The sequence below is a fragment of the Carlito syrichta genome, unplaced genomic scaffold (assembly GCF_000164805.1).
Source record: "Carlito syrichta isolate Samal-C Ts95f unplaced genomic scaffold, Tarsius_syrichta-2.0.1 Scaffold304542, whole genome shotgun sequence".
In the NCBI taxonomy this organism is placed as follows: domain Eukaryota; kingdom Metazoa; phylum Chordata; class Mammalia; order Primates; family Tarsiidae; genus Carlito; species Carlito syrichta.
The window spans coordinates 556,393-580,106 of record NW_007248638.1 but is presented as its reverse complement, the minus strand read 5'-3'; the positions used below and the strand labels follow the sequence as shown (position 1 = coordinate 580,106).

Sequence of the window (23,714 nt, the reverse complement as noted above, 5' to 3'; positions counted from 1 at the left end):
TTCCAAGTAGCCGGAATACAGGCATGCACTACCACGCCCGGCTGATTTTTTGATTTATTGTAGAGATGAGGTCTCGCTGCCCAAGCGGGTCTCGAACCCGCAGGCTCGGGCAATTCACTCACCTCAGCCTCCCAAAGGCGCGGGATTACAGGCTGAGCCACCGAGCCCGGCTCTACACTGATCTTTAAGAGCCTTCATCTGGACTAAAAATATGATTATATCAAAATACATTAAGAATTCAGATTAATTTTCATTGACATTGGCACCTGTATATGTCCTTTAAGGCCTGATACCAACATGAAGGAGACCAAGGACATCTTCAATGTCTACCCCTAACTTCTTGCAGCCAGGTGTTTACCTGTGGGAAGAAGAGCACTGGGGATGGAAAGGACCACTTGACAGAAATATACTACCTATCTGCTTATTCTTAACCCTCCTTGTAATGCAAAAGAGTTATATCTGGTAGTATAATGAATCACTTCTGATCACCTTGGCACTAGTGTTTCTTCTAGTACATGAGACATAACCTAAATATAGAACTTGCTATTGACTAACAGAGTTAAAAATACTTGGGTTACAAGAATTTATCCAAACTTCCCCTATTTTTCTTCTATCTGTTTCTATCATCGTCCTTCAGGGCAAAGACACGTATATTCCCTCGAACTCTGTATGCCAACCAGGATACCCTGTATGATTTGAGTTTCTTTTAGTGACCAGGAAGGAGTGGAATAAACTCTTCTAATGAAGAGTTAGGACTAAAAGATGACATAGAGGCCTATTTATTAAGCTCCATCCAAGGAACCTCCCATCTTATCATCTGCTATTTCCATACTTAATTTTCTGCCATTTAATCGAAGGAGTAATGCTGAAGGAGTAATGAAATCACAAAACTGAGGGTTCCCAAGATCCTTAGTGTTTAGTCTAACTTACTTTTATTAAAGAGCATGCCAAAGGCCAGAAAGTCTCAATAACTTTTCCAATGTCAAAAAGCTAATGAATGCAAAGGCTGTATGTATCACAAACTCAGGAGTACAAGTGTTCGAATTCCTTTTTCTAAATTTATTTAGAAAGCTAAAGTTGACTCCAAACCCTAATCTGGATTTTTTCTTTTAGTCCATGTTGGAGCTATCATTCTTCAAGATGGAGCAAAGGTTCTAGGGTGTTATGCAAACATCAGGGATGCCTTCTGATCTTTGGTCTCATGACCACACTGGTCAATGGTGATAGCCCACTGTTTCAGTAAACACAATCCCTGTGGTCCAGCAGCTCAGTGTTTTTGTTCCATTTTGGAGGCTGAGGTGTCTATGGTAAAAATATAAACTCCAGTATCTAGCATTCAAGCCAAATGCAAACAACTTACAACTGTCCCAAGCAGCTATCGTCAAGAGATATGCATAGGTTTATTGATCCTAGTTTTGATCAAACCCTTCTCACTCTCTCTGCTTCAGATATCCTGATTTCTCTTCTCTGAATAAATCTAATGTAGTCCCTTCAACGTGTGTAAACTCTTCTAAAGACAGGAAGGAAGTCATTTCCACTTTAGATTATATCATGAACTCCCCAGAAGCAAAAAGTTAAATCATGCCTGGCTACCTACTAACATAGAAGGTGAGAGAGGACGATTTAAGGAAAACATGCATAAGTTAATATATCTCAATAAATTGTCCTGTGATGTTCATAACAGCAAATCTTTATATTTGTTTGACACCTCCTGGGCTAGCAGTTGCCAAAGTCCCCTGCTTTGGAAAGAGCCATGGAATAGTGAAGCATTTCATCTTTCAAGTCAGGCATGCTGAGTTTGAATTTTGGCTCTAGACTTTACTAACTATGTGATCTTGGAGATTCCAAGTAGTCTTGAGGATAAACTAAATTTTCAAGTTTTATGTCCTTATCTGTAGAATGCAGATAACAGCAACAATCTCAAGAAGTTGTATGGCACTTCACAGAGATAAGGCTTAAAATATTTGAATAGTGTAGGTTGGCACGTAGTTAAATAACCATCGTACATTAGTAGGCACTCATTACACATTATTTATAAAAATAAATAAATAAACAATAAAACCTTTTTTAAAAAGAAGACTGAGAACATGAGGTGAGGAAGAAGTTATTTTGTCTCCTTAAAATTTCTTCTCTCATCAGGATTATCTGACATGAAGGTCCACCACAATCATATGCCTGTGCCTCACTTAAGGCTTTTGTTTGCATATAATTCTAATTATTTACTAAAGCTTTAACCTGCCAAGAGGTGATGAGTGGTTTGTTTAAAATGAAGGTCTGGACAAGTGGGCAGGTAAAAGTAATTTCTGCTATTTTACCAGACTTCATCAGGATGGGGACTCTTAACCTAGCTGCAGTAGCCAATGCTCAGTGTGAGAGAATGAACTAGATCTTTCAGACACCACATCTGACTTTTTCCAGACATTCTCTGAATGTTGTCCAGGTGAACAAAGTCACTCAAGAGGGACTATCACTCCATAACCTCCACCAGACTGGGCACAAGTAGAACAAGGACAGCCAGGTACCCTAAAAGCTTTAATGGATGAATTCAAAGGTTGAATCCTACAGGCAGAAGGTTGAGTACAGGAAGAGCCAGTTCAAGTATTGGCACAGATGTGAAGGATATCCATGACACAACTGGAACAACCAGATGGAACAGCAGGCCAGTCCTCACAATAAATGACATCTTGCTCTTAGTCCAGGTCTAGGGAACATTCTATTAACAAGATATCCTGGGCCAAAAGTGACAACAGTCACAGTTTGGAAAATAATCTTCATATGGGACACAAAATAATTGGTAGTTGTGAAACAGGCTTGTTAATAACACCAACTCTCTTTACTATTAATCAATGTCAATATGTAGGCCAGCAGCAATCTCTGACTAAAAAGTACAAGCCTGTCAGTATCAATAAAAATCTAGCAGAAGTAAATAGTCCATAAGCAGAATCTTAATACTTCATCCTGAATCTGATTTTTATTGATTTGACTGATGGCAGCTAACCCAGAGCTTGGCACATGAAAATATTGCTTAACTGGAAAGAGGATATTTCCCATTTATATTTATTCTTTTATTCATAAAGTAGGTTTTGAGTTGTTAGATAACCACTGGATAAATAAACCATCAGGATAAAAATATGATTCAGTATATGCATAACATAGCAATTTGGAGATCCATTGTCACTAGCCAATTTGTGGCTGTTATTGACCTTCAGAGACTAAAGTGTCATAGAGAGAAACAGAAACAGAGACCATTGTGGATTCATTTGTGCCTTCAGCTAGTATTATAGTTATACTATCTTTGAATTTAAAACATGCCAATATTTATATACCAAAGACAAAATGTTGAATATGATTTCGAGAACTACCCGAATACTCAGACTACCAACTGCCAGTGGACACTTTTACTCAGAGTATGACCTGAATGCTTATAGAAAGCATGTTAGTCAAGCTCCTAGTGACTGCTTTGTTTCCCCAAGTTCTCTCTACATTTTTTTTTTCTTGAATATGAAGAGCAAGATGAGGAAAACAGCACTCAGTTAATACAAAAGAACTCTAGTTTTCACTATTCCTTAAAAAACCCCACTTTGTCCCAGACCAGTCCACTCTGACTTTCAAAGGCATAGATTTCTGAAGTGGAAAATGTGCAGCCATCCTGGGAATTCTTCAAGTTTGTTTATAAGATCTGAACTATGAACACTAAACAGAGAAATCCATGACTATGGGGTTTGGAGATTAGAGTTTTCTATACAAATGAAGGCAAGCGCTTAGATGCAAAATTACTCATAACTCAACTGTGAGATATCTGGACATCAAAACGAATCTATGTCAAAATCACTTTACTAACCACCTGCCCACTGGAAATCCAGAAAAAAAGTGTCTGGAGAACTCAAATGGACACCTGCCCTTCCTCCTTCCTCTCGCTCTTTAAGCCAGGTCTAATGGTAGGGACCTTGCAGTGAGCAAGGCTGGTGGCCTTTTTACAGCCTATTTTTGGGACTAATGCTTTTGGGAAGCACTCTGTTATAAGTAAAAGCAAATCTGGCAAATGATTACATTCCCAGGTCTTCTTAAATTCCCCTTTCTCTTCCTGCTTTATAATAGATCTTGGATAATGCAAAGTTTGAAATTACAATTTAAACTTTTAACATTTCCTCCAAATCTTGAGTAAGATTGACTTTGCTAGAATACTTGTTTTACTATGTCTTCTGACAACTCTGGGAATAAATAAATTTTGGTTCAAGAAGAAAGGTCACCTGAACAGTGTGAACTCTCATGAAGGGCAAAGATCAAATGTCCTCTTCAACATTAAATGCAAAATAAATTTTTAAACTGACCATTTTATTTTTTATTTATTTATTTATTTATTTTTGAGTTGGAGGCTTACTCTGTCACCCAGACTGGAGTGCAGTGACTGCTCCTGGCCACTGCAACCTCAACCTGCTGGGCTCCAGCAATCCTTCCACCTCAGCCTTCCAAGTAGCCGGAATTACAGGCGCGTGCTACCACATCCGGCTAATTTTTTTTGTTTATTGTAGAGATGAGGTCTCGCCAAGTTGCCCAGGTGGGTCTCGAAACTGCGGGCTCAGGCAATTCACTCACCTTGGCCTACCAAGGCGCGAGATTACAGGCTGAACCACCAAGCCTGGCGACCATTTTAATACATTCTAAAATTTAAGCTCTTACCATCTTAGCCCAGAAAAAGAAACTAATTTACTACTTTAAATAAAACTCTGGTATTATACCCTATGTAGTAAACTTTGTCCATCCTTAGGTTGAAGGAAGTATGTTTTTAATGACCCTACACATGGTAACAACACTTCTCTAACTTAAGTCTGAGCAAGGACGCCTACATTCTGTGAATACACATCATAGCATCTTTCCACTTACACATTCTGTATTCTGGCAAATGTAGCATCTAGAAAGGAGTGCCCCATTAAAATATAATGCAAGGTGTGGATACGTAATTTTAACAGCCACATTTAAAAAGTTAAAAGAAAATCAGGTAAAATTAATTGAATATACATTCTATTTAACCCAGTATATCCAGATTATCATTTAAATGTGTAATCAGTATAAAAAGTATTCATGTGCTACTTACATTTATTTGTTGTTGTTGTACTAAGCCTTCAAAAAATAGTATATATTTTACACTTATAGAATATCTCAATGCAGACACTCAATTTTCGATGGATAATATGAAATATAATCCTCGCAAAATAATTCATTTGTGTTGTGTGAAAAATGTTTTACAGTGCTTTAGTATGAAATTTAAATTAATTTTTTAAAAATAAAAAATGTACTTCCTAGATTGTCCTAAACACACGTAGCTAGTGGCTACAATATTGGGCTGTGCAGATCTAGGAGTCTGAGTGATGGCAAAAAGAAAATTTGAGAAGCATCAACATTTGCTGTCAGCAAGGCATAAAGGGATCATGTTTAAGAAGAGGTCAGAGAGCAAACATATAAAAGGTTGTAGAGAGATTAAAACATGAACTTTGGAGTTAACCTAGATTATCTCTGTTGCTTTTTCTCTGTGACCTCCGTAAGCATGAGTTTTCTTATCTATAAAGCAATAATGCCCACATTATTGGGCTCATAAGTTTAACTGTGATGACCTAAAGAGTAGGCTTAGCACAATATCTAGTACATTCCAAAAGTTCAATAAATTATAACTAGTTTCATTGGTATTTATGGGAGTCAGGAGATCAGTTTGTATTTAGGTGTGGGGAAGCTCTCAGGGGGGTTATAATTTAATTAATTGTACTTGTAAGATATAGGGTAGAAAAAGAGAAGAATGGGTACGAAAAGAGAAGAATTGTGGTATTTTCTTAATAAATTCTGTTGCATTATAAAATACACATAGAAAAATACCTCAGTCATAACTATATAGCCCAATGGATTTTCACATATGAATATACCTGTAGAAACCAGAACTCAAATTCAGAAACACAGCAGAGAATGTCAAAACCCTCCTCATGCTCTCAACAAAAGTAACCACTGTCCTGAATTCTAACACTATAGACTCATTTTTTCTGTTTGCAAACTTTTTATTAAATAGACGTATACAGCCTGCACTCTTTTGAATGTCTGACTGCTCTCACTCAACAACATATTTGTGAGAGTTAACCATGTTGCTGTGGAGCAGGAGTTCTCTGTCATTGCAGTATTGAATTCCACTATATAAATACCCCACAATGTATTTATCCATTCTAAAGTAGATGAATATTTGAGTTATTTCTAGATTGGGGCAATGACAAATGTTCCTGCTATGTACAGTCTTTTGGGAATGCGTATATCCCGAAATTTGAGTTTCCAATCCCCTAAGCTTGCTGATAAGAGAAGACTCACGTCTCATGTAATGTCATGCACAGGTACCTTGGATAAGCACAAGGAGTTGGAAGACCTTGTGGCTAAGTTCCTGGGTGTAGAAGCAGCTATGGTCTTTGGGATGGGATTTGCAACTAACTCAATGAATATTCCTGCACTCGTTGGAAAGGTGAGAAGTTATTAATATACTTGTCTTCTATGGTATTGTTCCAAAGAATTATAACTCTAATGAGTCCTTGAGAGAAATATGACTGAGGAAGTTCTTTTCTTCTGAGAAACTAGATATCCAGAATTTTGAATAAATGTATCAGCTTGGTCCAAAAATCTTTCATCATGATATTCCCAATTACACAATTACAGCCTTAGATGAAGGCCAAAACTCATTTTTGATGACCATTTAACAAAACCAATCAAAGTTTTAGGCTCCCAAGTCTTCATTTCCAATGTATGAAATATTTATTAAGCATTTATCTGAACAAAACATTTTTCCCGTTATTCATTAATTTATTCATTCAGTAAACCACTTATTGGAATCTACTATGTACTGATATGAGGAAAGATACAGAGCATGTAAAGATGAACAAGACCTATACCTTGTAAATGTATGTAGTTTACTTTCTAATAAGGTAAACAATACCCTAAATAAAATAGGATGAAATAAGATAGGATGAATGCCACACAAAAGCCATGCTCCTGCATGAGGAAGAACAAAAGAGTTGCTCCAAACTCTTCTTGAGAAAGCCTGCAATGTCTGTGCAAAATTATTGACAGAACAGAATTTTAAGTTCCTTCCTTAAGGCATGGAAGAGGAAATCGCTTGTTTAAAGTTTTGAGGAATTAAAACATAGGATAGAGGTTGAAGAAGAGATCAGAGATGAAGGCAGATGCCAAACTGCAAAAAGCCTTACAACATAAATAATGCCAGCGTGTCTAACATTGTTCCTGAAAGGAAAAATAGGAAGTTGGTTGTTTCATTGTAAGTAAGCAAGTGCAATAATCATATTGATATTTTTAAAAATCTGACTCATAACTCCTATGTGCAATGTACGATCTTAGACTGGATTTTGCCTTGAAAAATACAGAAGGAAAGATAACACCTATAAGAGACATTAAGACATTACTGGGGCAGATAGGCAAATTTGAATTTGAATGGTATATGAGATGATAGTATTTTATAAATATTGAACTTCTTGGATTTGATCATTGTCCTGTGATTTTGTAGAAGAATGACCTCTTACATGCTAAAGAATGTAGAGGTGAGGAATGAGGTTTACAAATAACCCTCAAATGTTTCATCAGAAGAATTATAAATATACACACATGTATATAAAGATAGGAGAAGTTTTGCTGACTTTTGCCTTAAAAACTTAGAACAAATCTTGTGTGGATTACCAAAACATAAAAGAGAACTCAAAGTTTCCACCATAATTTTTCTCTACATTTTACAACTTAGAAATTTTAAAACTAAAAAAGAAAAATAGTGTTTCAACAGTAATTTCTAAGCAGTAGATTAGAATAACTTTATCCATTTATCTCAGACTGAATTGTCATTCATGCTTTTTCAAATTCAAATGTTTTAACTATAAAGAGTGATACTTCTGTCTACATGGGATGTTAGCACAGTGGAGAATGAGAATCAGAAAGCAAGAGCTTGAGTTATCCTGCACAAAAGACCTCTGCCTTTTGATAGGAATAATCAAGGCCATCCCAAATAATCTGGTATGGGATTAAAGATCCCCTGAATATCTATAACCCACCCAAAAATATATCAATTTTCCTGTTGAGAATCAATCCTCATGCTTATCCTGGATCTTGGTTAAGCCTCTGTTGAAAACTATATGCCAATGTTTCAATAAAGACGTAATATTTTAGAACAATTCCCAGCTCTATTAGCTAATTGCTATTCAGGATTTTATCCATATAGACACTAGATGAAACTCTCAGTCTTTCAAAATTAAAAAGCATTTCAGGAATCTGTGTTACAGGTTTTTAAGTGTCTTCCTGTTCCCACAAGTTGCTTTTCTTTATTTTATGTCTTGGCTTATGTTTTGTGTGCTTGTTTTCTACGCAGGGATGCCTCATTTTAAGTGATGAATTAAACCACACATCTGTTGTACTTGGGGCCCGACTCTCAGGTGCAACCATAAGGACCTTCAAACACAATAGTGAGTATCAATGTATTTATTCAACATGTACTGGCTTGCTCCTAGAAGAAAGTAGCAATTATTGTCGGAGCTGTGTTCTTGTTCTTCGAACTGGCAACTTGGCCTAATGAAACACAATTATGTTTATATTCACTACTGGCTTGTTAACCTCTGGTGACCTGCAACAAATGGTTGAAGGGCATTAAACATCCAGATTGTTAAGTGTAACCCAAACACATTAATGTCACTGTTAGTGATCTTTCAGTGAGGTCTCTGAAGACATGATTGATCTCTTAAAACTGCCATTTAATTATCAGAAGTGTTATCACTCTTCCCTTTCTACAGCTCTGCCTTGGGAAAGTTTGAAGACTTAAGTTTTGTCCAACAGGCAGGTATAAAGTGAGCTTGTTCCTTAGTATAATGGCTCCTTTCACTATGCCCACCCACAGAATGCTCAGATACTCACCCACCAAAACCATCTATTCAACTTCACTGAAATGTCCTTTCAGGCTCTGGGTTGTGTGGTTGGGTGGTGAGGAGGAGGCAGTAGGCTATTTCTCTTTAGAGACCTGATGAGGCAGCATGGAAAGTATCAGGAAACACTCTGAAGGAGGTAGGTGGTGGTGGACATTCTGCATTCTCTTGTCCAGCTCTGCCCCTGACTTGTTGTGTCACTATTTGTAAATCCTTTAATTATTTCTTACATTCAGTTTCTTCATCTGTAAAATGAGTGTTGAGCTAGATATGTGTAAAGATCCTCCTAGTTCAAAGGTTCTGATTCTAATCCATTGTTGTCATTGAAAATCTCCCTTCTTTCTGTTTGTGTGTGCGTGTGCTTGTTTTCTCTTTCTTCCTTCTCACTACCTTTTTCTCCTGTCTCCCCTTCCCCTTCACTTTTCCATGCTCCTCTTCCTTGGCTTTCCCCTTCATCCTTGGAGGATGGCATAACAAAGATTGAAGTAAGGAGAAGACAACTGATGGAGAACTGAGGAATATTTGTTTCAGTTCTGTTCTGCCCACCTCACAGCAATCGCAAACCAAAGAATCATTGTCTAGTGGAGGAGAAAAGAAAATACATGGGAGTGTTCTAAAGTGAACCCCTTTGTCTAACTTATAGAGTTGCTCAAATGAAAAATCTACTGCTCTCATCGAGTGGGGTGAGGTCTGGCTATGCCTTACTGAACCACTTTCAGCATCTGTGTGAAGACAAATACTCAGGAGTAAAATTCAGGACCAGACCCTCTGGAAGAATCAGACTGTGAGCCCCTCACACTTACAGCTCAACTATGATATTCAATGCAATGTCAATTCAAAATACGTTGACCTCATTTATTCGTTTATGCATCAAACAGTCTTGGCTATAATCTTTCATAAGCCAAGTTAAATTCCTCCGGTTCTGCTTGATTTATCATTAATTGTCACACACAGGCTCAAATTGTTTTGGCAGTGCTGGGATTTAATGTTTGGAGTAGACATCTTTTAGAGCTTCAAGAAATGAGTTTATTGAGAGACCACCAAAAAAATGTATTTGGTATTAGCACAAGTGTGCTATACCCTTTTGATTATTTAGCATGACATATTATTAGTGATTAAAGGTGCTGTCTACTTGGGAAGAGACAAAGGGGATAGTTGACAATTATTCATTTGTAGTTCCATCCATGTATATGGTTAACTATGATAGTTTCTCTTCTGTAGGGTGATCGTCAGGTTATTATCTATTTTTGAAAATGAATGGGATCATTATCAATGTTAACCTCTCATTTCCTCACTCCATTCTACTGTGGCAATGGTCTGTGACCCTAGCTGCACAATGGAAACATCTAGGAAACATCTACAATAGATAAATGACTGTGCCCACTTTCAGACCAATTGAATCCAAATATCTGGGTTGGGGCCAAACATTTGCATTTTTTTAGAGCTCCCAAGATATTATGATGCATTATGAGAGATCTAAGACCTAGAATCCTATTTTCTAACCTTCTTTAATCTAAGCTGACCCCAGATTTTGCCAGTGTACCCTGAGATATATCACCAGACACGCTGCCATATAAATGGTTTTCACTCTTCTTCTCATTACTCTTTTTATGCCTCTAATCTAAAGTTGGAAAGGGAGTTTTAAAAATGCTGAGAAAGTGCTTCAAGCCAAAATGTATTGAGCATTTATTGAGCACCTATTCTGATTCAGGCACTATGTTAGGTCTTTGGAGGACTATAAAAATGATAAGATAATATCTTAGCTGAAAGCATACAATCTAAGTAGGAAAGACTGATATATTCACAAGTAACTGTGTACAAGTGACTGTGTAAAGTGAAAAAGAACCGTGGTAACATCAAGCAGTGATTAAGAGTATAGGCTTTAGCCACAGTACTTTTTCATACCCACAAAAATAGTTAAAATAAAAAAGATGACACTAAGTGTTAGCAAGGATATGGAACAACAAAATTTCTCACCTGGTAGAATGTAAAATGGTGCAACTTCTTTGGGAAGCTCTTTGCCAAAATCTTATAAAGCTAAATATTTCCCTATAATTTGACCCAGCAATTCCACATCTAGGTATTTACCCAAGAGAAATAAAATATTTGAGGGGAGTGGGGGGAGGGGAGAAAAAGAAAGTGTATATCTGCAAACAGCTTAGTACAAAAATACCCATAGCAGCTTTATTCATAAGAACCAAAAGCTGGAATCAACTCAAATGTCTATCAAAAAGAAAGTATTAAAAAAATTGTGATTTATTCATACAATAGAATACTGCTCTACAATAAGAAAGAAAAAAGCTACTGCTACATACAACATGACTGACTCTCAAGAAAAAGTTATTTTAATTATTTTGAGTGAAATAACCAGACACAAGAGTATACTTACTATATGAGTTAATTTATAGTAAATTCAAAAACAGATAAAACTAGTCTATGATGACAGAAATCATCACAATGCTTGTCTCTGTTTTAGGGGAAGGGGATGGGTGAGAAGAGATGTAAAAATAACTTTCTAGGGTGATATTTTGATTGGAGTAATGGCTACATTCTTATTAAAATTAACTGAATTGAGGCTGTGTACACTGGCTCACTCCTGTAATCCCAGCACTTTGGGAAGCAGAGGTAAGAGAGTTACTTGAGCCCAATGAGACCAGTCTAAGTAACATAGTGAGACCTCGTCTCTAGAAAAATTTTTAAAAATTAGGTGGGAGTAGTGGCACAAGCTATTCAGGAGGCTAAGGTGGAAGGATCACCTGAGCCCAGGAGGTCAGGGTTGCAGTGGCCGTGATCATGCAACTCCAGACTGGGTGACAGAGTGAGAACCTGAATTTTTTTAAAAATCATTGAATTGTGCACTTGAGATCTGTACATTTCCCTATAAGTAAATCTTATCTAAAAATATCATTGTCATTATATACCATCTATAAAAGTAAAACTACTCATTCAATATTTTAAAAGGAAGTATAAGCTTTGACTCAATAATTTGTGTCCTTATTCTATAGTTGATTAGCCTGTGGTTTTAGACAAATCACTTAAACTTCTGGATCTCAATTTATTTACTTGAAACATGAAGATAATTATGATACCTAATTCATACAATTGTCAGAGGAAACATATAGAGTGCTTAGCACAATGCCTGGAAATGAAAACTACTAAATTATTTGTAACCACCATGTTATTATTATCCTCATCATTGTCATCATCAGTGTCACTAACAGACAGCAGAGAACATTATGTTAGCCCAGAAAAAAGAGGTCGTTTCACCTTGGGGTTTGCGTAAAATAAATGATATTTGCAGTAGATGTTGGTGAATTAAGAGAATTCTAATCATGGACAAGGAAGCAATAACTCAACTAGAAGAATAAGGTGAGTGTGTAGAGAACAACACTACTTCCAGTGGGACCTGAGTGTGGGGCTGAATACTGGAGCAGAAGCTAAAAAATAAGACCATGGTCAGTTAGTGTAGAGTTGTTAAGATGTAGACACAAGCAAGGTGCCTTGGAGTTCTGTTTCATGCCGTGCTTTTCCTTGGATAAAGTGTTTTTGTTGTTTTTATTGTTTTGTTTTTGTTTTTAAAATATTTGAGTTAAGTTAAAGCTTTGAGCAGTATTGGATGGAAATCTCATACTTAAAGATTATAAGGATTATCTGTCTCCAAAGCAGTGTTCTCTGACAGTTTCTGTATCCTGCATTTGTTATTGTTTGGAATTCAGCACAAATTCTACCATTCACTAGTCTTTTCTTCCTTTAATTCTCTAGAGTTTATTGATAGATGATGGATGAATGGGGGAGAGAGAAAGAGAGAGAGATACATATATATACATACATATATAACCAACTGGGAGATTAAGTACAAGTTTTATTAATCATTGACCAAACACCCCCTATTCTCCAGCTTAAAGCTTTTAGGGTAGAAATCTTCCAAACTAGCCACCAACAATTCACACCTCCTGGCATTTATGCCCTTGTGTGGTCCCTTCCTCCTTGTATTAGGGATGGTCTGTGAGATCAAAAAGATATAGTAGAAGTGATTATTTCTCTTTTTTTCCACTTTGGTAACATTTTAACTGATAAATAAAATTAAGTAACTCAATTGTTTCCCATAAAGTAACAGTTATAGAAACATGATTATTAGCTGTTTTCCCCCCTTTTATATGCCAATAGCTGTTGCATCAAGATATATTTGGTCTTTACACATATGGAGAAACCTTGATTCCTATAAATATCCTTTAAAGTTGGTTATTCAATATGTTGAACCTTGAATGTGAAGTGATTATTTCTTAAGTCTAAGGTTAGTTTTTAAAGATATTACAGCGTCTGGCTTTTTCATTCTCTCTTGGGTCACTAGTGAGGACACTTAGGAAGCCTATGGAGAACAATACAAGTTTTTTCCCAACAAGCCCCCCATGAGAATAATACATCTTGACTGATCCTCTGGCCTTAGCCTTCCAATGACCATAGGCCCAACCAACATTTTCACTGCAGCTTCATTTATTTCCTGAACCAGAATCATCCAGCTACAACTTCCAAATTCCTGACCCACAGAACATGTAAGATAATAAATGCTTGCTGTTTTAAGCCACTAAATGTTGGGGTAAGTTGTCACATGTTAATTGACAATTAATACAGCTTCTCTGGCTACCACTGCTGGGGCACAAGCTGGGTCCCCAAACGTGACTTGACTTCCTCTTCCAGAAAATTCTACGTAGCAAACCCTGAGTCCTTTTGCCCAACTACTTTATTCAGCCAATCACTGGAAAATAAGGCCAAATTAGACAAGTTGCAGAATGGCTGCGACTTCCAGGACAAGCCCTTCTTGGTCAGCATGAAGACAGGGAACTTGAGATGCTGCAGCACAAAGGTCAGAAAGTAAAACAGGGTTTGACTAATGCTTCTTGACTTTTTTAAGACACAGTTTCCCAGCCCACCACTACAATATGGCCAGAAAATGTCAAGCATTGACCCACCATGTTATCAACTCTTCTGTTGGGGATGAATGGGGAGGTGATGTGAAGTGATTCTTTTTCTATTGACTGATGCTGAAATATGAAAAGTAGTGAATCACCTCCTAGCCCACAGTTATCAAAAATACTTCTCCACAGCTATATGGAGCAAATGCCAAAAATGCTAAAACAAAATGTTCCAACAAAAACAGAAAACACAAATGATTTAACAGAAACCATACAATGCCAAAATTTCTTAGCACAGTCCTATAAAACAACATTATTTTAAATATTCACATAAACTGATCTAGTCACAAATTGAGTCTTTCCACTAATTCCAACTGCTCACTAATAGTCCCATGGTAAACAGAGCAGTATATTCTGTTCCTCCTGACCCAGCCCAAATCACACTATGAAGCTCTTTGATCTCTTCCTCTTCAGACTTCAATCTCGGGATAATAATTTCAGTGAAATTATGCCCAAAGGAAGACATAATAACTATACCAAGGAAAATTCCAACAACACCTGGAAAGCTGATAAAAACTGAAGCCATCAGTGAGTAGATGGACTTTGAGTGTCTAAGCACGTGTGATGTCCTAAGGAGTCAGCATCATTTACATGGAATGCCCATTAGAGCACTGAATCTTATCATTAGACAGTACCCAAATTAGAAATGTTCTATTAGAAAAAAAGAATTTTGGTAAACGTTCAGGGTTCGCTTATGAATGAGAACATATGACACTGCTGGGGGTGGGGACACATAACATCAATAAGGGTATCTGATCTCAAACCAGGCGAAGTGAGGACCAAAGGAAGGCCCAAACTTTGCCTGGACAATGATCATTTGAATACCTGATCCTGAATTGCACCCCACATCTTTAAAATTAAAAATTAATTTTTTAAAAATGTAAAATCTTAAACATACACACACACACACACACACACACACACACACACACACGAATTGTATTCTCCAAATATGTCAACAACATAAGAGACAAAAAACAAAGGCTGAGGATAGGGTTCAGATGAAAGGATATTAAAGAGTTCTGACAACTAAATGCAAAGGAAATTACTGGGACAATTTGCCAAGTTGGAAGATGGGCAGTAGATTAGATGATATTAGATATCAATATTAAATATACTGAAGTGGATAGCCATATTGTAGTCCAGGGATAGACTACCTATGGCCTATGAACTAAGAATACTCTTTACATATTTAAAGGATTATATAAAAAACAAAGAAGAATATGCAGCAAAGGCTGTATGGGGCCCACAAAACCTAAAATATTTCTTTTTTTTTTTTTTTTGAGTTGGAGTCTCACCCAGTCACCCAGACTGGAGTGCAGTGGCCGCTCCCGGCCACCACAGCCTCGACCTGCTGGGCTCCAGCGATCCTTCTGCCTCAGCCTTCCAAGTAGCCGGAATTACAGGCATGCGCTACCACACCCGGCTGATTTTTGGATTTATTGTAGAGATGAGGTCTCGCTGCCCAGGCGGGTCTCGAACCCGCGGGCTCAGGCAATCCACTCACCTCAGCCTCCCAAAGGCGCAGGATTACAGGCTGAGCCACCGAGACCGGCTCCTAAAATATTTCTATCTGACTTTTTGTAGAAAAAGTTTGCTGACTCCTGCTGTAGTTGTATAAGAGAACATTCTTTTCTTAGGGTAGATTCATGGAATTATTTTGGGGTAAAGGCTGTGACATAGGCAACTTAGTCTCAATTCAGAAAATATTGTGTATGTGCACACACATATATACACATAGATAGTCACAGTTATAGTTATAGATCTACATAGATAAGATGATAAAGCAAATAGGGTTAAGTTGGTTTTTTGTTTTTTGTTTTTTTGCATTGGAGTCTCTCTGGAATGCAGTGGCACACTCATGGCCACGGCAGCCTCGACCTGCTGGGCTCAGGTGATCCTTCCGCCTCAGTCTTCCAAGTAGCTGGAACTACAGGCACGCACCATGACATCCGGCTAATTTTTTGATTTATTGTAGAGATGAGGTCTCACCAAGTTGCCCAGGCTGGTCTGAACCTGTGGGCTCAGGCAATCCTCTCACCTCAACCTCCCAAAGTACTGGAATTGTAAGTGTGAGCCACCACACCTGGCCTAGGGTAAAGTTTTAATAGATGAACTGAGTAAAGATCATGTGAATGTTCTTTGTAGTAGTCTTATTCTTGCAACTGTTATAAGTTTGAAATTATTTCCAAATAAAATTTAGTCTTAAATCCTTGATTCTTTGCCAAAACTATAATTCAAGAGTGAAATGTATCTTCCAATATTTACCAAACTCTCAAGACATTCAGTAACTTATTCTTCATGGCGTTTCCTTGTACTCTTAGAAAATAAAGAATAGTTATCATTTATATCTTAATAATAAATGTAGACTGTAGTTATTTTATACTAACAACTAGCACTTATTGAGAATTTACTTTGAGCCTGCTGCTGAGCTAATGGCCTTCTCTCTTACTTGTTTATTGAGCTCTGTGGAAAATCCCATGAGGTAGGAACTAGTTTACAAATGAGGAGCTTCAGTAATTGCTTTGTTAATATGTGTATCCATGTGGCTCTTTGAGCTATGGCCACCATGTCTTCTCGCTTGGCTCCATCCCCTACCTTAGGTAGATAAATCCCCCCCCCCAATTTACTTTCTAAATAAACTATGTTTTCCAATCCAGAAACAAATGAGGAGATTCAGACTTAGAGGTATTAAGCAACTTGTGCAAGGTTATACAACTGTTCATTGGTGAAGCCTGAAACTGTCCATATAAATGCTGCCATTCCCAATGAATTGAGAATTGTGTGTGGCTAAAGTTGGAATCTGTCCTCTAATCTATGGGATTCTATTACGCGTGAGCTATGTTGGTCTTTAGCTTTCTGTCATAGGCAGAATAATGGCCGCCAAAGGAATCCCCGCCTTAATCCACAGAACCTGTGAACATTGTGCTGCATGGCAAAGGGAATTCAAGATTGTGCATACAATTCAGGCGGCTAAAAACTAACTTTAAAATAAAGAGATTATCCACATGGGTCCAGTGCAATCATAAGGGCTCTTAAATGTGGGAAAGGGAAGCAAAAGAGTGAGTATCAGAGTAATGCAATGTAAGAAGGACTGAAAGAGCCACTACTGGCTTTGAAGATGCAAGAGGGCCACAAGTTAAGAAATGCCAGAAGCCCCTAGAAGATGGAAGAAGCAAGGAAATGAATTATCCTCTCCCCTAGAGCTTTCAGAAAGAAAGACAACCCTGCCAACACCTTGATTTTAGCCTAGTCAGACCTATTTCAGACTTACAACTTCTAGAACTATAAGATAATAAATCTGGAAGAAAAAAAAAGATAATAAGTCCGTGTTTTAAAGTTGCTGAGTTTATGCTAACTTCTTACAGCAGCAGTAGGGAACATACACTTTTCATTCTCCCGTACACCTAACCTTGTTCCCACTCACTGACATGTTTAATACAACCTTAAAACACAAGCATACTCCCCCTGCTGTTGGGTTCATTTGCATCCTGAAAACAGAGCCCTTGAGAGCAGGGTTATTCTTGGGATCCTCTAAGTGGCCTATTTCTTGAAAGATGAGAGAAGTGAGGAGATATAAGGAGAGGGAAAGAATGGAACGGAGTTATGAAAGGTATGACATCTCTTTTTCCTGCTCTGCTATTCCCAGAATGATCCATACAGATTGAACTGATAACACAGAGCTTGTATAGGATCTGCAGATGTCAAGCTTCCCTCCTGTGTGCATGACACAATCAGTCCAGACAGAAGCTAATTACTTGTGAAACAGGTTCTTTAGAATAGCCACCTACACTGGAATGTCCTTAAACACTGGGATTATAGAATTGCATGCAACTGTAAGTTGTTCTGCTCCCCTGGACTGTTCTTCACCTCACGTCCTCTCCTTATACCCTAATGATTCTCCTCTGCCTGTTGGAGGAGAGGAGGTTCCATTGTTATGCAGTACCAGCAGATAGCCTTCGTTATTTAGGGCAACTATAAATTAATCAGAATTCTGGGCCCTTGAACTTTTTAACTCTATTTAGAAAAAACATACCTAAAGTGTAGTTAAACCTACTAAGGCCATCTGGTGTGAATGGACTTGATTGCTAACTCCTTGCTATTCATTTCTCTCTATTGCTCACAATGTCAGAATGAGTAACTGAGAAGACTAAATACAAGAAAAGTCCTGAAAGGGAGTAAAATCAGGACACTCAAAGTCTACTTTCTAAAGGACTCACAAGTGCATTTATAGGGATGCTAAATTCAAAACCACGTACAAGAATTTTATCACCATAGATTAATTCTTCCTGAGTAGTAAATATGGAAAATTGCTGAGTCATAACTAGCATATTATTTATTCAGTATTCACTGGTGCCAAGCACCACATTAAGCCCTCTACATAATTAGTCCACTTAATTGAAAAAACCCAGATACAAATTTCTCTTCTTATCCTCACTTTATTAAAGAGAAAACTAACCCTCGGAGTGATTAAATGACCTACCCAAGGTCACACAGATGATAAACAGGCATGAGTCAAAATTCAAACCTAGGTCTGTTGCTTTTGTCTTGGTTGATCTATCTCTCCCAGCAGCAGATCCTGAAACAAGGATTTAAGTACAGGTGGCTTATTCAGTGATCCCAGGAAGCACCAGCAGGGGAGGCAGGAGACAGAGACAGAGACCTGAAGGCAGCCAACAAAGAGTGTATTTACAAGCAAGTTACTACCATGGGCAACCAAATCTCAATTCTACTAGTAAACACTGGGCACCACCATAGATACTTCAGTGTTATCCCCACGTGCAGGGTGAGGGAACTGGGGTATTTATCCACCAATTCCCATTTGTGATTGACTGAGGGCTGCTCCCTGCTCAGGTCATGCTCCTAGTGCTGGGAAAAATAACTTTAGGACAAAGAACAGCTTGTGTTTGGAATAAGGGATAGGGAGATCCAGGCAGAATGTACACAACATTTGCCAACACTCCTAATTACTAACTGAGTCCCGCTACTGTCAGCCCATATGCAGGACCCAGAAAGCTGTGGCCCCTTGTATAAAAATAAAACCAGTGTGGTGGATAATGGAGCTTTATCCTATGATTAACTTGAATTTCAACTCAGAACACTGAAGTGTGGTCTCTGTGTTTTTGGTGGCTAATGGCTAAGAATATCTCCTTATATATATATATATATATTTTTTTTTTTTTTTACTGTAGGAAGCTTCAGTGAAGTAGCCAACGCTTGGGTTGTCTTTGTGGCTCCTCAGGTGTCACAAAACAGATTCTCCAGCTGTTTCACAGCCTCAGCTACAGAGTCAACTCCAACCAGGGACCCACACATTAAGTTATCTGCTGTGATTTTGGTGCATTTTGAGGAAAGGAGCAAGAGCCCCCCATGGGGCTCTTGTATGCCTTTGGTAAATACATCGTCTAGGCAGAGTGTATTAACACCCTGAATATTCCAAGACCTCAAACCCTGAGTCAGTTTCAGCTCTCTGGAAAGATCATCATTTTCTCTCAGACATTTGGGGAAATCAGGACTAAGTTATTTTTCCCCCGAATCTCCTCACATGACTTAGTAGTTGCATATGATCTAGACTCTAGAAGCAATATTTCTCAAGCTTTCATATATATAGGAGACACCTGGGAGCTTTGTTAAAATGCAGGTCTGGGGAGGGACCTGAGATTCTGCATTCTGACAGGCTCTTCTGTGTGGGACCACACTAGGAGCAGTGAGGCTGTGGGTAGCCTCAGTCCCCAGTGAGTCACAAAGACTCTTCTTAAGCTGGTCTTGGACAGAAGCAGTCTCTTCAGCTAAGAGAGTTGTCATGAGGTCAGAGGTCCAGGTGGGCCAAGAATTCAGAGTGGCTTTTTTTTTTAAAGTGAAAAGGAAGAACCAAAATTCTACCTAGCAGCAATTAAGAGCCAAGAGGAGGCAGAACAAGGAGTCCAGTGTTTGCTGGAAAACTTTTGAGTGCTACTTCATCTGTAGAACAAGAGTGTATGAGGTTGTTTGAGTGGAAGGTCAAACCTATAAACAAGGCTTAAAGTACTTTGCAAGCCAGGACCTTTTAGACTTCCAGGTCCACCTCATGCTCCTAAACTAGGTTGTTTAATAAGTATAGCAATTGCCTGCCTATTTTTTAGTGATAACTAACATATTGAGCCCCTACTATCATGAGCCTTTTACATGTACCTACTCATTTTAGTCCCACAACTATTAAACAAGGTACCTGCTACCATGATTCCCTTTTTACAGAAACAAAGGCATAAAGTGGTTAAATGACTTGCTTAGAGACATAAAGCTAGTGAAAGTCAGAGCTGGGATTTGCACCTAGGAAGCCTCACTCCAGAGACCCCATTTTTAAGTACCATACACTTTTGCCCCCTTTTCTGGCCTCTGCCTCCCTCTAAATGATAGAGTGATGCATGCATCTCCCCCCATCCATCTCTCCCCAGGCCAGGGCACTTTTGCTTAGGTGGAGGCAGCCTTGCTGCATGCCTGACCCTAGGCTCCCATGTTCTTCCCTGAACTGTGTCTCACCTTCCTGCACTGACCCTTCTCACTTAGGGATCCCCTGTCAGTACTTGGTCTCACACTACAGGCTTCTCCCTGAAAATCAGAGCCCTTCCTACTACATTGGGCCTAGAACCTGAGTGCATGGAATATTCTGTTCCTGTGTCCTAGGCTCTGCCTGTACTTCATCTCATGTTCCCAAGGTCAAGAGTTGCTAGAATGACACCATCCCCACCCCACCCCCCACCACAGGGTAACCAGGTCATGCCCCTAGCAACCTCCTCACCCCCAAACCCAGCTGGGTCATCTGCTCCCCGCTGTCTTTTGCACTCTTCCAAGAAGATCTTCGACCTATCAAAGGCCATGCAATACCCTCCCACATAGGTACACAGCCACCAAGAAAACCTGAACCAAAGTTTTCCCAATCTGTTTTATAAACTTAAAGGCATCACATTTTCAGGGCACCAAAAATGCCCTTCATGATCTCATGTAGAGGAGATTTCGTAAATGTGACTTTCAGAAAAGTGATTGTTTTGCTTGTCAAAGCAGGCCATTGTGAATTTGTTTTCCCCTAAAGGCCAAACAATGTGGCAATCCTCCCCACCACTATCTTAAGAGTAAGAATATTTCTTTATCATCATTTAAATGCCAATAGCTTACTATTCCATGTTTAAGCTGAAACTTGAAGGATAAAACTGTGTATCTGAAGGAAAGAGAGAAATAGGGATAAAGACAGGGAGTAAGGAATTAGAAACTGGAAAACATAGCATTCATTCATCATCCATCCACCTTTTTATTAAGTACAAAAATAGCGCCTATCATAGGCAGACGTGAAAATATTTTTAGTGAGCAGTCCATGGAGTGGGGAACTAACAGGTGTCTCTAAATGCAGCTGCAGGTAGGTTTGGGGAATCTTGAATGACAAAGGACAAACCACCAACCACACCAGGAAGCATATGAAAAGGGAGGCAGACAATTCTGCCCCAATCTGGGTTAATCCGGAGGAAAGGAAGGGTGCTGAGCTATGAGTGGGGAGAAGAGATCTCACATTAAATCTAGGTCTTCAGTAAAAGCACAGTTGCACAAGAGAGAAGGGAAGAAGTAGCTGTGGCAGAAGAAACAGTGTTATCACTCTACAGTAAAATGAGAACAAAGCTAAATGCCTTTTTCCTTCAGGAAGACACACTTGAACCTTCCTATAAAATTCTGGTTCCCTTGTTTCCTTAAGTCTTTTCATGAAACCATGTCGGCAGATTTTCTAGAACCAAGGGATTTGCTGATATTATTAGGGTTTTAAATTTAAAACCAGGTACAGGCTCGGGCTTGCCAAGTGTATTTGCCACCTAAGCCTGATTGTAGTTTTTGACACGTACTTGGATTGCTCTGAGTATTTAGTGTCTGTAGTGATTCAGTAATCCAGTTAACCATGCCTGAGAAAGACTAAGGCTGTTTCACACCAGCCATCAGAATGTAGTCTCCATGCTCTCATTTTTGATAGCTAAATATTCATAACCACCAACTCAGCTCAACCCTCTCAGTCCTCCACAAAGCAAAAGAAACCTCTTTAGTGAGTCAAGCTTTGTGATGAAAAATACCAAAGACCTTGTTGATACTCAGATCATAAGTCCATGGTGTGTTATTATGACTTTACAACAACATTGTCCAATAGTGCTATGTTTGTGTGCCTAGATGGTGTCAAATGTATTATTTTATTTTAATTTCTATATCTTAAAACCAGTGAAAGCAACTTTGTTTGAGGAAGGGCAGTTGTTTGGGAGGCTTTCTTTCTTTATTTTTACAAAGCTTCTGGCATTCATTTGATCATCTGAAAAAGAAAAAAAAAAACCTAATAGTCCTTCCCTACTTCTCAGAGGTGTCATGGGGATTAACATAATACAAGTGTAAGTGCTTTAATAAGTATTATTATTAAAAAATCCCTTGCAGATGTTAGCATGTAGCTTGCTGAAATAGTAGAATCCCATAAGGCCTCCAGAACATAAATCACGATCCCCTGAATCCTATGAGTTTGTAAGTCACACACTGTAGCCTTGTAGAGCAAGACCCAGAGAACCAGAGAGGGACATACCAGAGGTTAACATGGGCCTAAGAGTCCACACTGAGTGAAGTCATGCCTTTCCCTGTCTGACTTCTGTGATTCTAAGAGGTCGGTGAGTCTGTCCCTTGCAAGAGAAAGAAGGCTAATTGATTTTTCCTCTGCTCAAGGATTGTGGTGTGTGGACCTGGGGGTTTGTGAATTCCACCAAAAGCCTCTCCCAATGGAACACTCCATTCAAGTCCCACAATAAAGAGACTGAAATTTCTCTTGCTTCCATCTGCAAAATGCATAAAACACATCGTGGCTACTTAAAGTCTTGTTTTCATGCCCTGCTTATTAAAATAATGGAGAGAAACTTCTCTTTAGGGCTAGTGATGTTCACTTTAAAACTAATCTTACACTAACCCATAATGTATATGTGAACTTTTTGATGCAAAAACAGTGCAATAGCCTCTGGATTTACAGATTTTTTTCAAATTTTCAAATATTCACTTAAAAATTACTGAGAGTTTAGTTCACTTGGATTTGTTTTTATTCCAGTGGCAGTGGAGTCACTCTCATCATGTGTCATTTCTATACAAAATTTATAAATACCAAGTTCCAGATGAAAAACCGTTCTTTAAACAGAAATGCTTTCATTTATTATCTCTGTATTCCATTCAAAGGCTAATAGGCTGCGGTAGATTATAGAAAAGGAAGACTGGTTCCACCATCTCATGGGTTCCTTCAACATATTAGAAACGTAGACTAAAGCAAAAGTGGAAACAAAGTATCCATACAGGTCACGGCTTAGTATCTCTCAAAATTTGACAACTAGAAAGCTGCTTTTTATTTCATTGGCTGCCATCTAGTGGAGAATGATGTAGTGTCTCTAAAACATGTTATTTAGAATATAGATGCCTGTCTAAAAAAAAAAACACAGTTAATTTTTTTTTAAATGTTACAGGCTGGGCATGGAGCTCATGCCTGTAATTTCAGAACTTTGGGAGGCTGAGGCTGGAGTATTGCTTGAGCCTAGGGGTTCAAGACCAGCCTAGGCAACATAGCGAGACCTTATCGCTACAAAAAATTAGCCAGACGTGGTGATGCATGCCAGTAGACTTGGCTACTCAGGAGGTTGAGGTAAGAGGATTACCTGAACCCAGGAGGTCAAGACTGCAGTAAGCTGTAATCGTGCACTGTACTCCAGCCTCGTTGATAGAGTTAGACCTAGATCCCCCCCAAAACAAAAAAATTACTATAGACATGAGG

General features: G+C 38.5%; 1 protein-coding gene across 1 annotated transcript in view; it reads left to right on the top strand.

The window, feature by feature from the left end:
- Window positions 1-23,714, top strand: part of SPTLC3 (serine palmitoyltransferase long chain base subunit 3) — a 143,512-nt gene that overhangs the window by 65,095 nt on the left and 54,703 nt on the right. Inside the window, exons 5-6 of the mRNA XM_008060152.2 lie at window positions 6,369-6,493; window positions 8,396-8,489. Of these exons, the coding sequence (XP_008058343.1) occupies window positions 6,369-6,493; window positions 8,396-8,489 (219 nt within the window). The remainder of the gene's footprint in view (window positions 1-6,368; window positions 6,494-8,395; window positions 8,490-23,714) is intronic.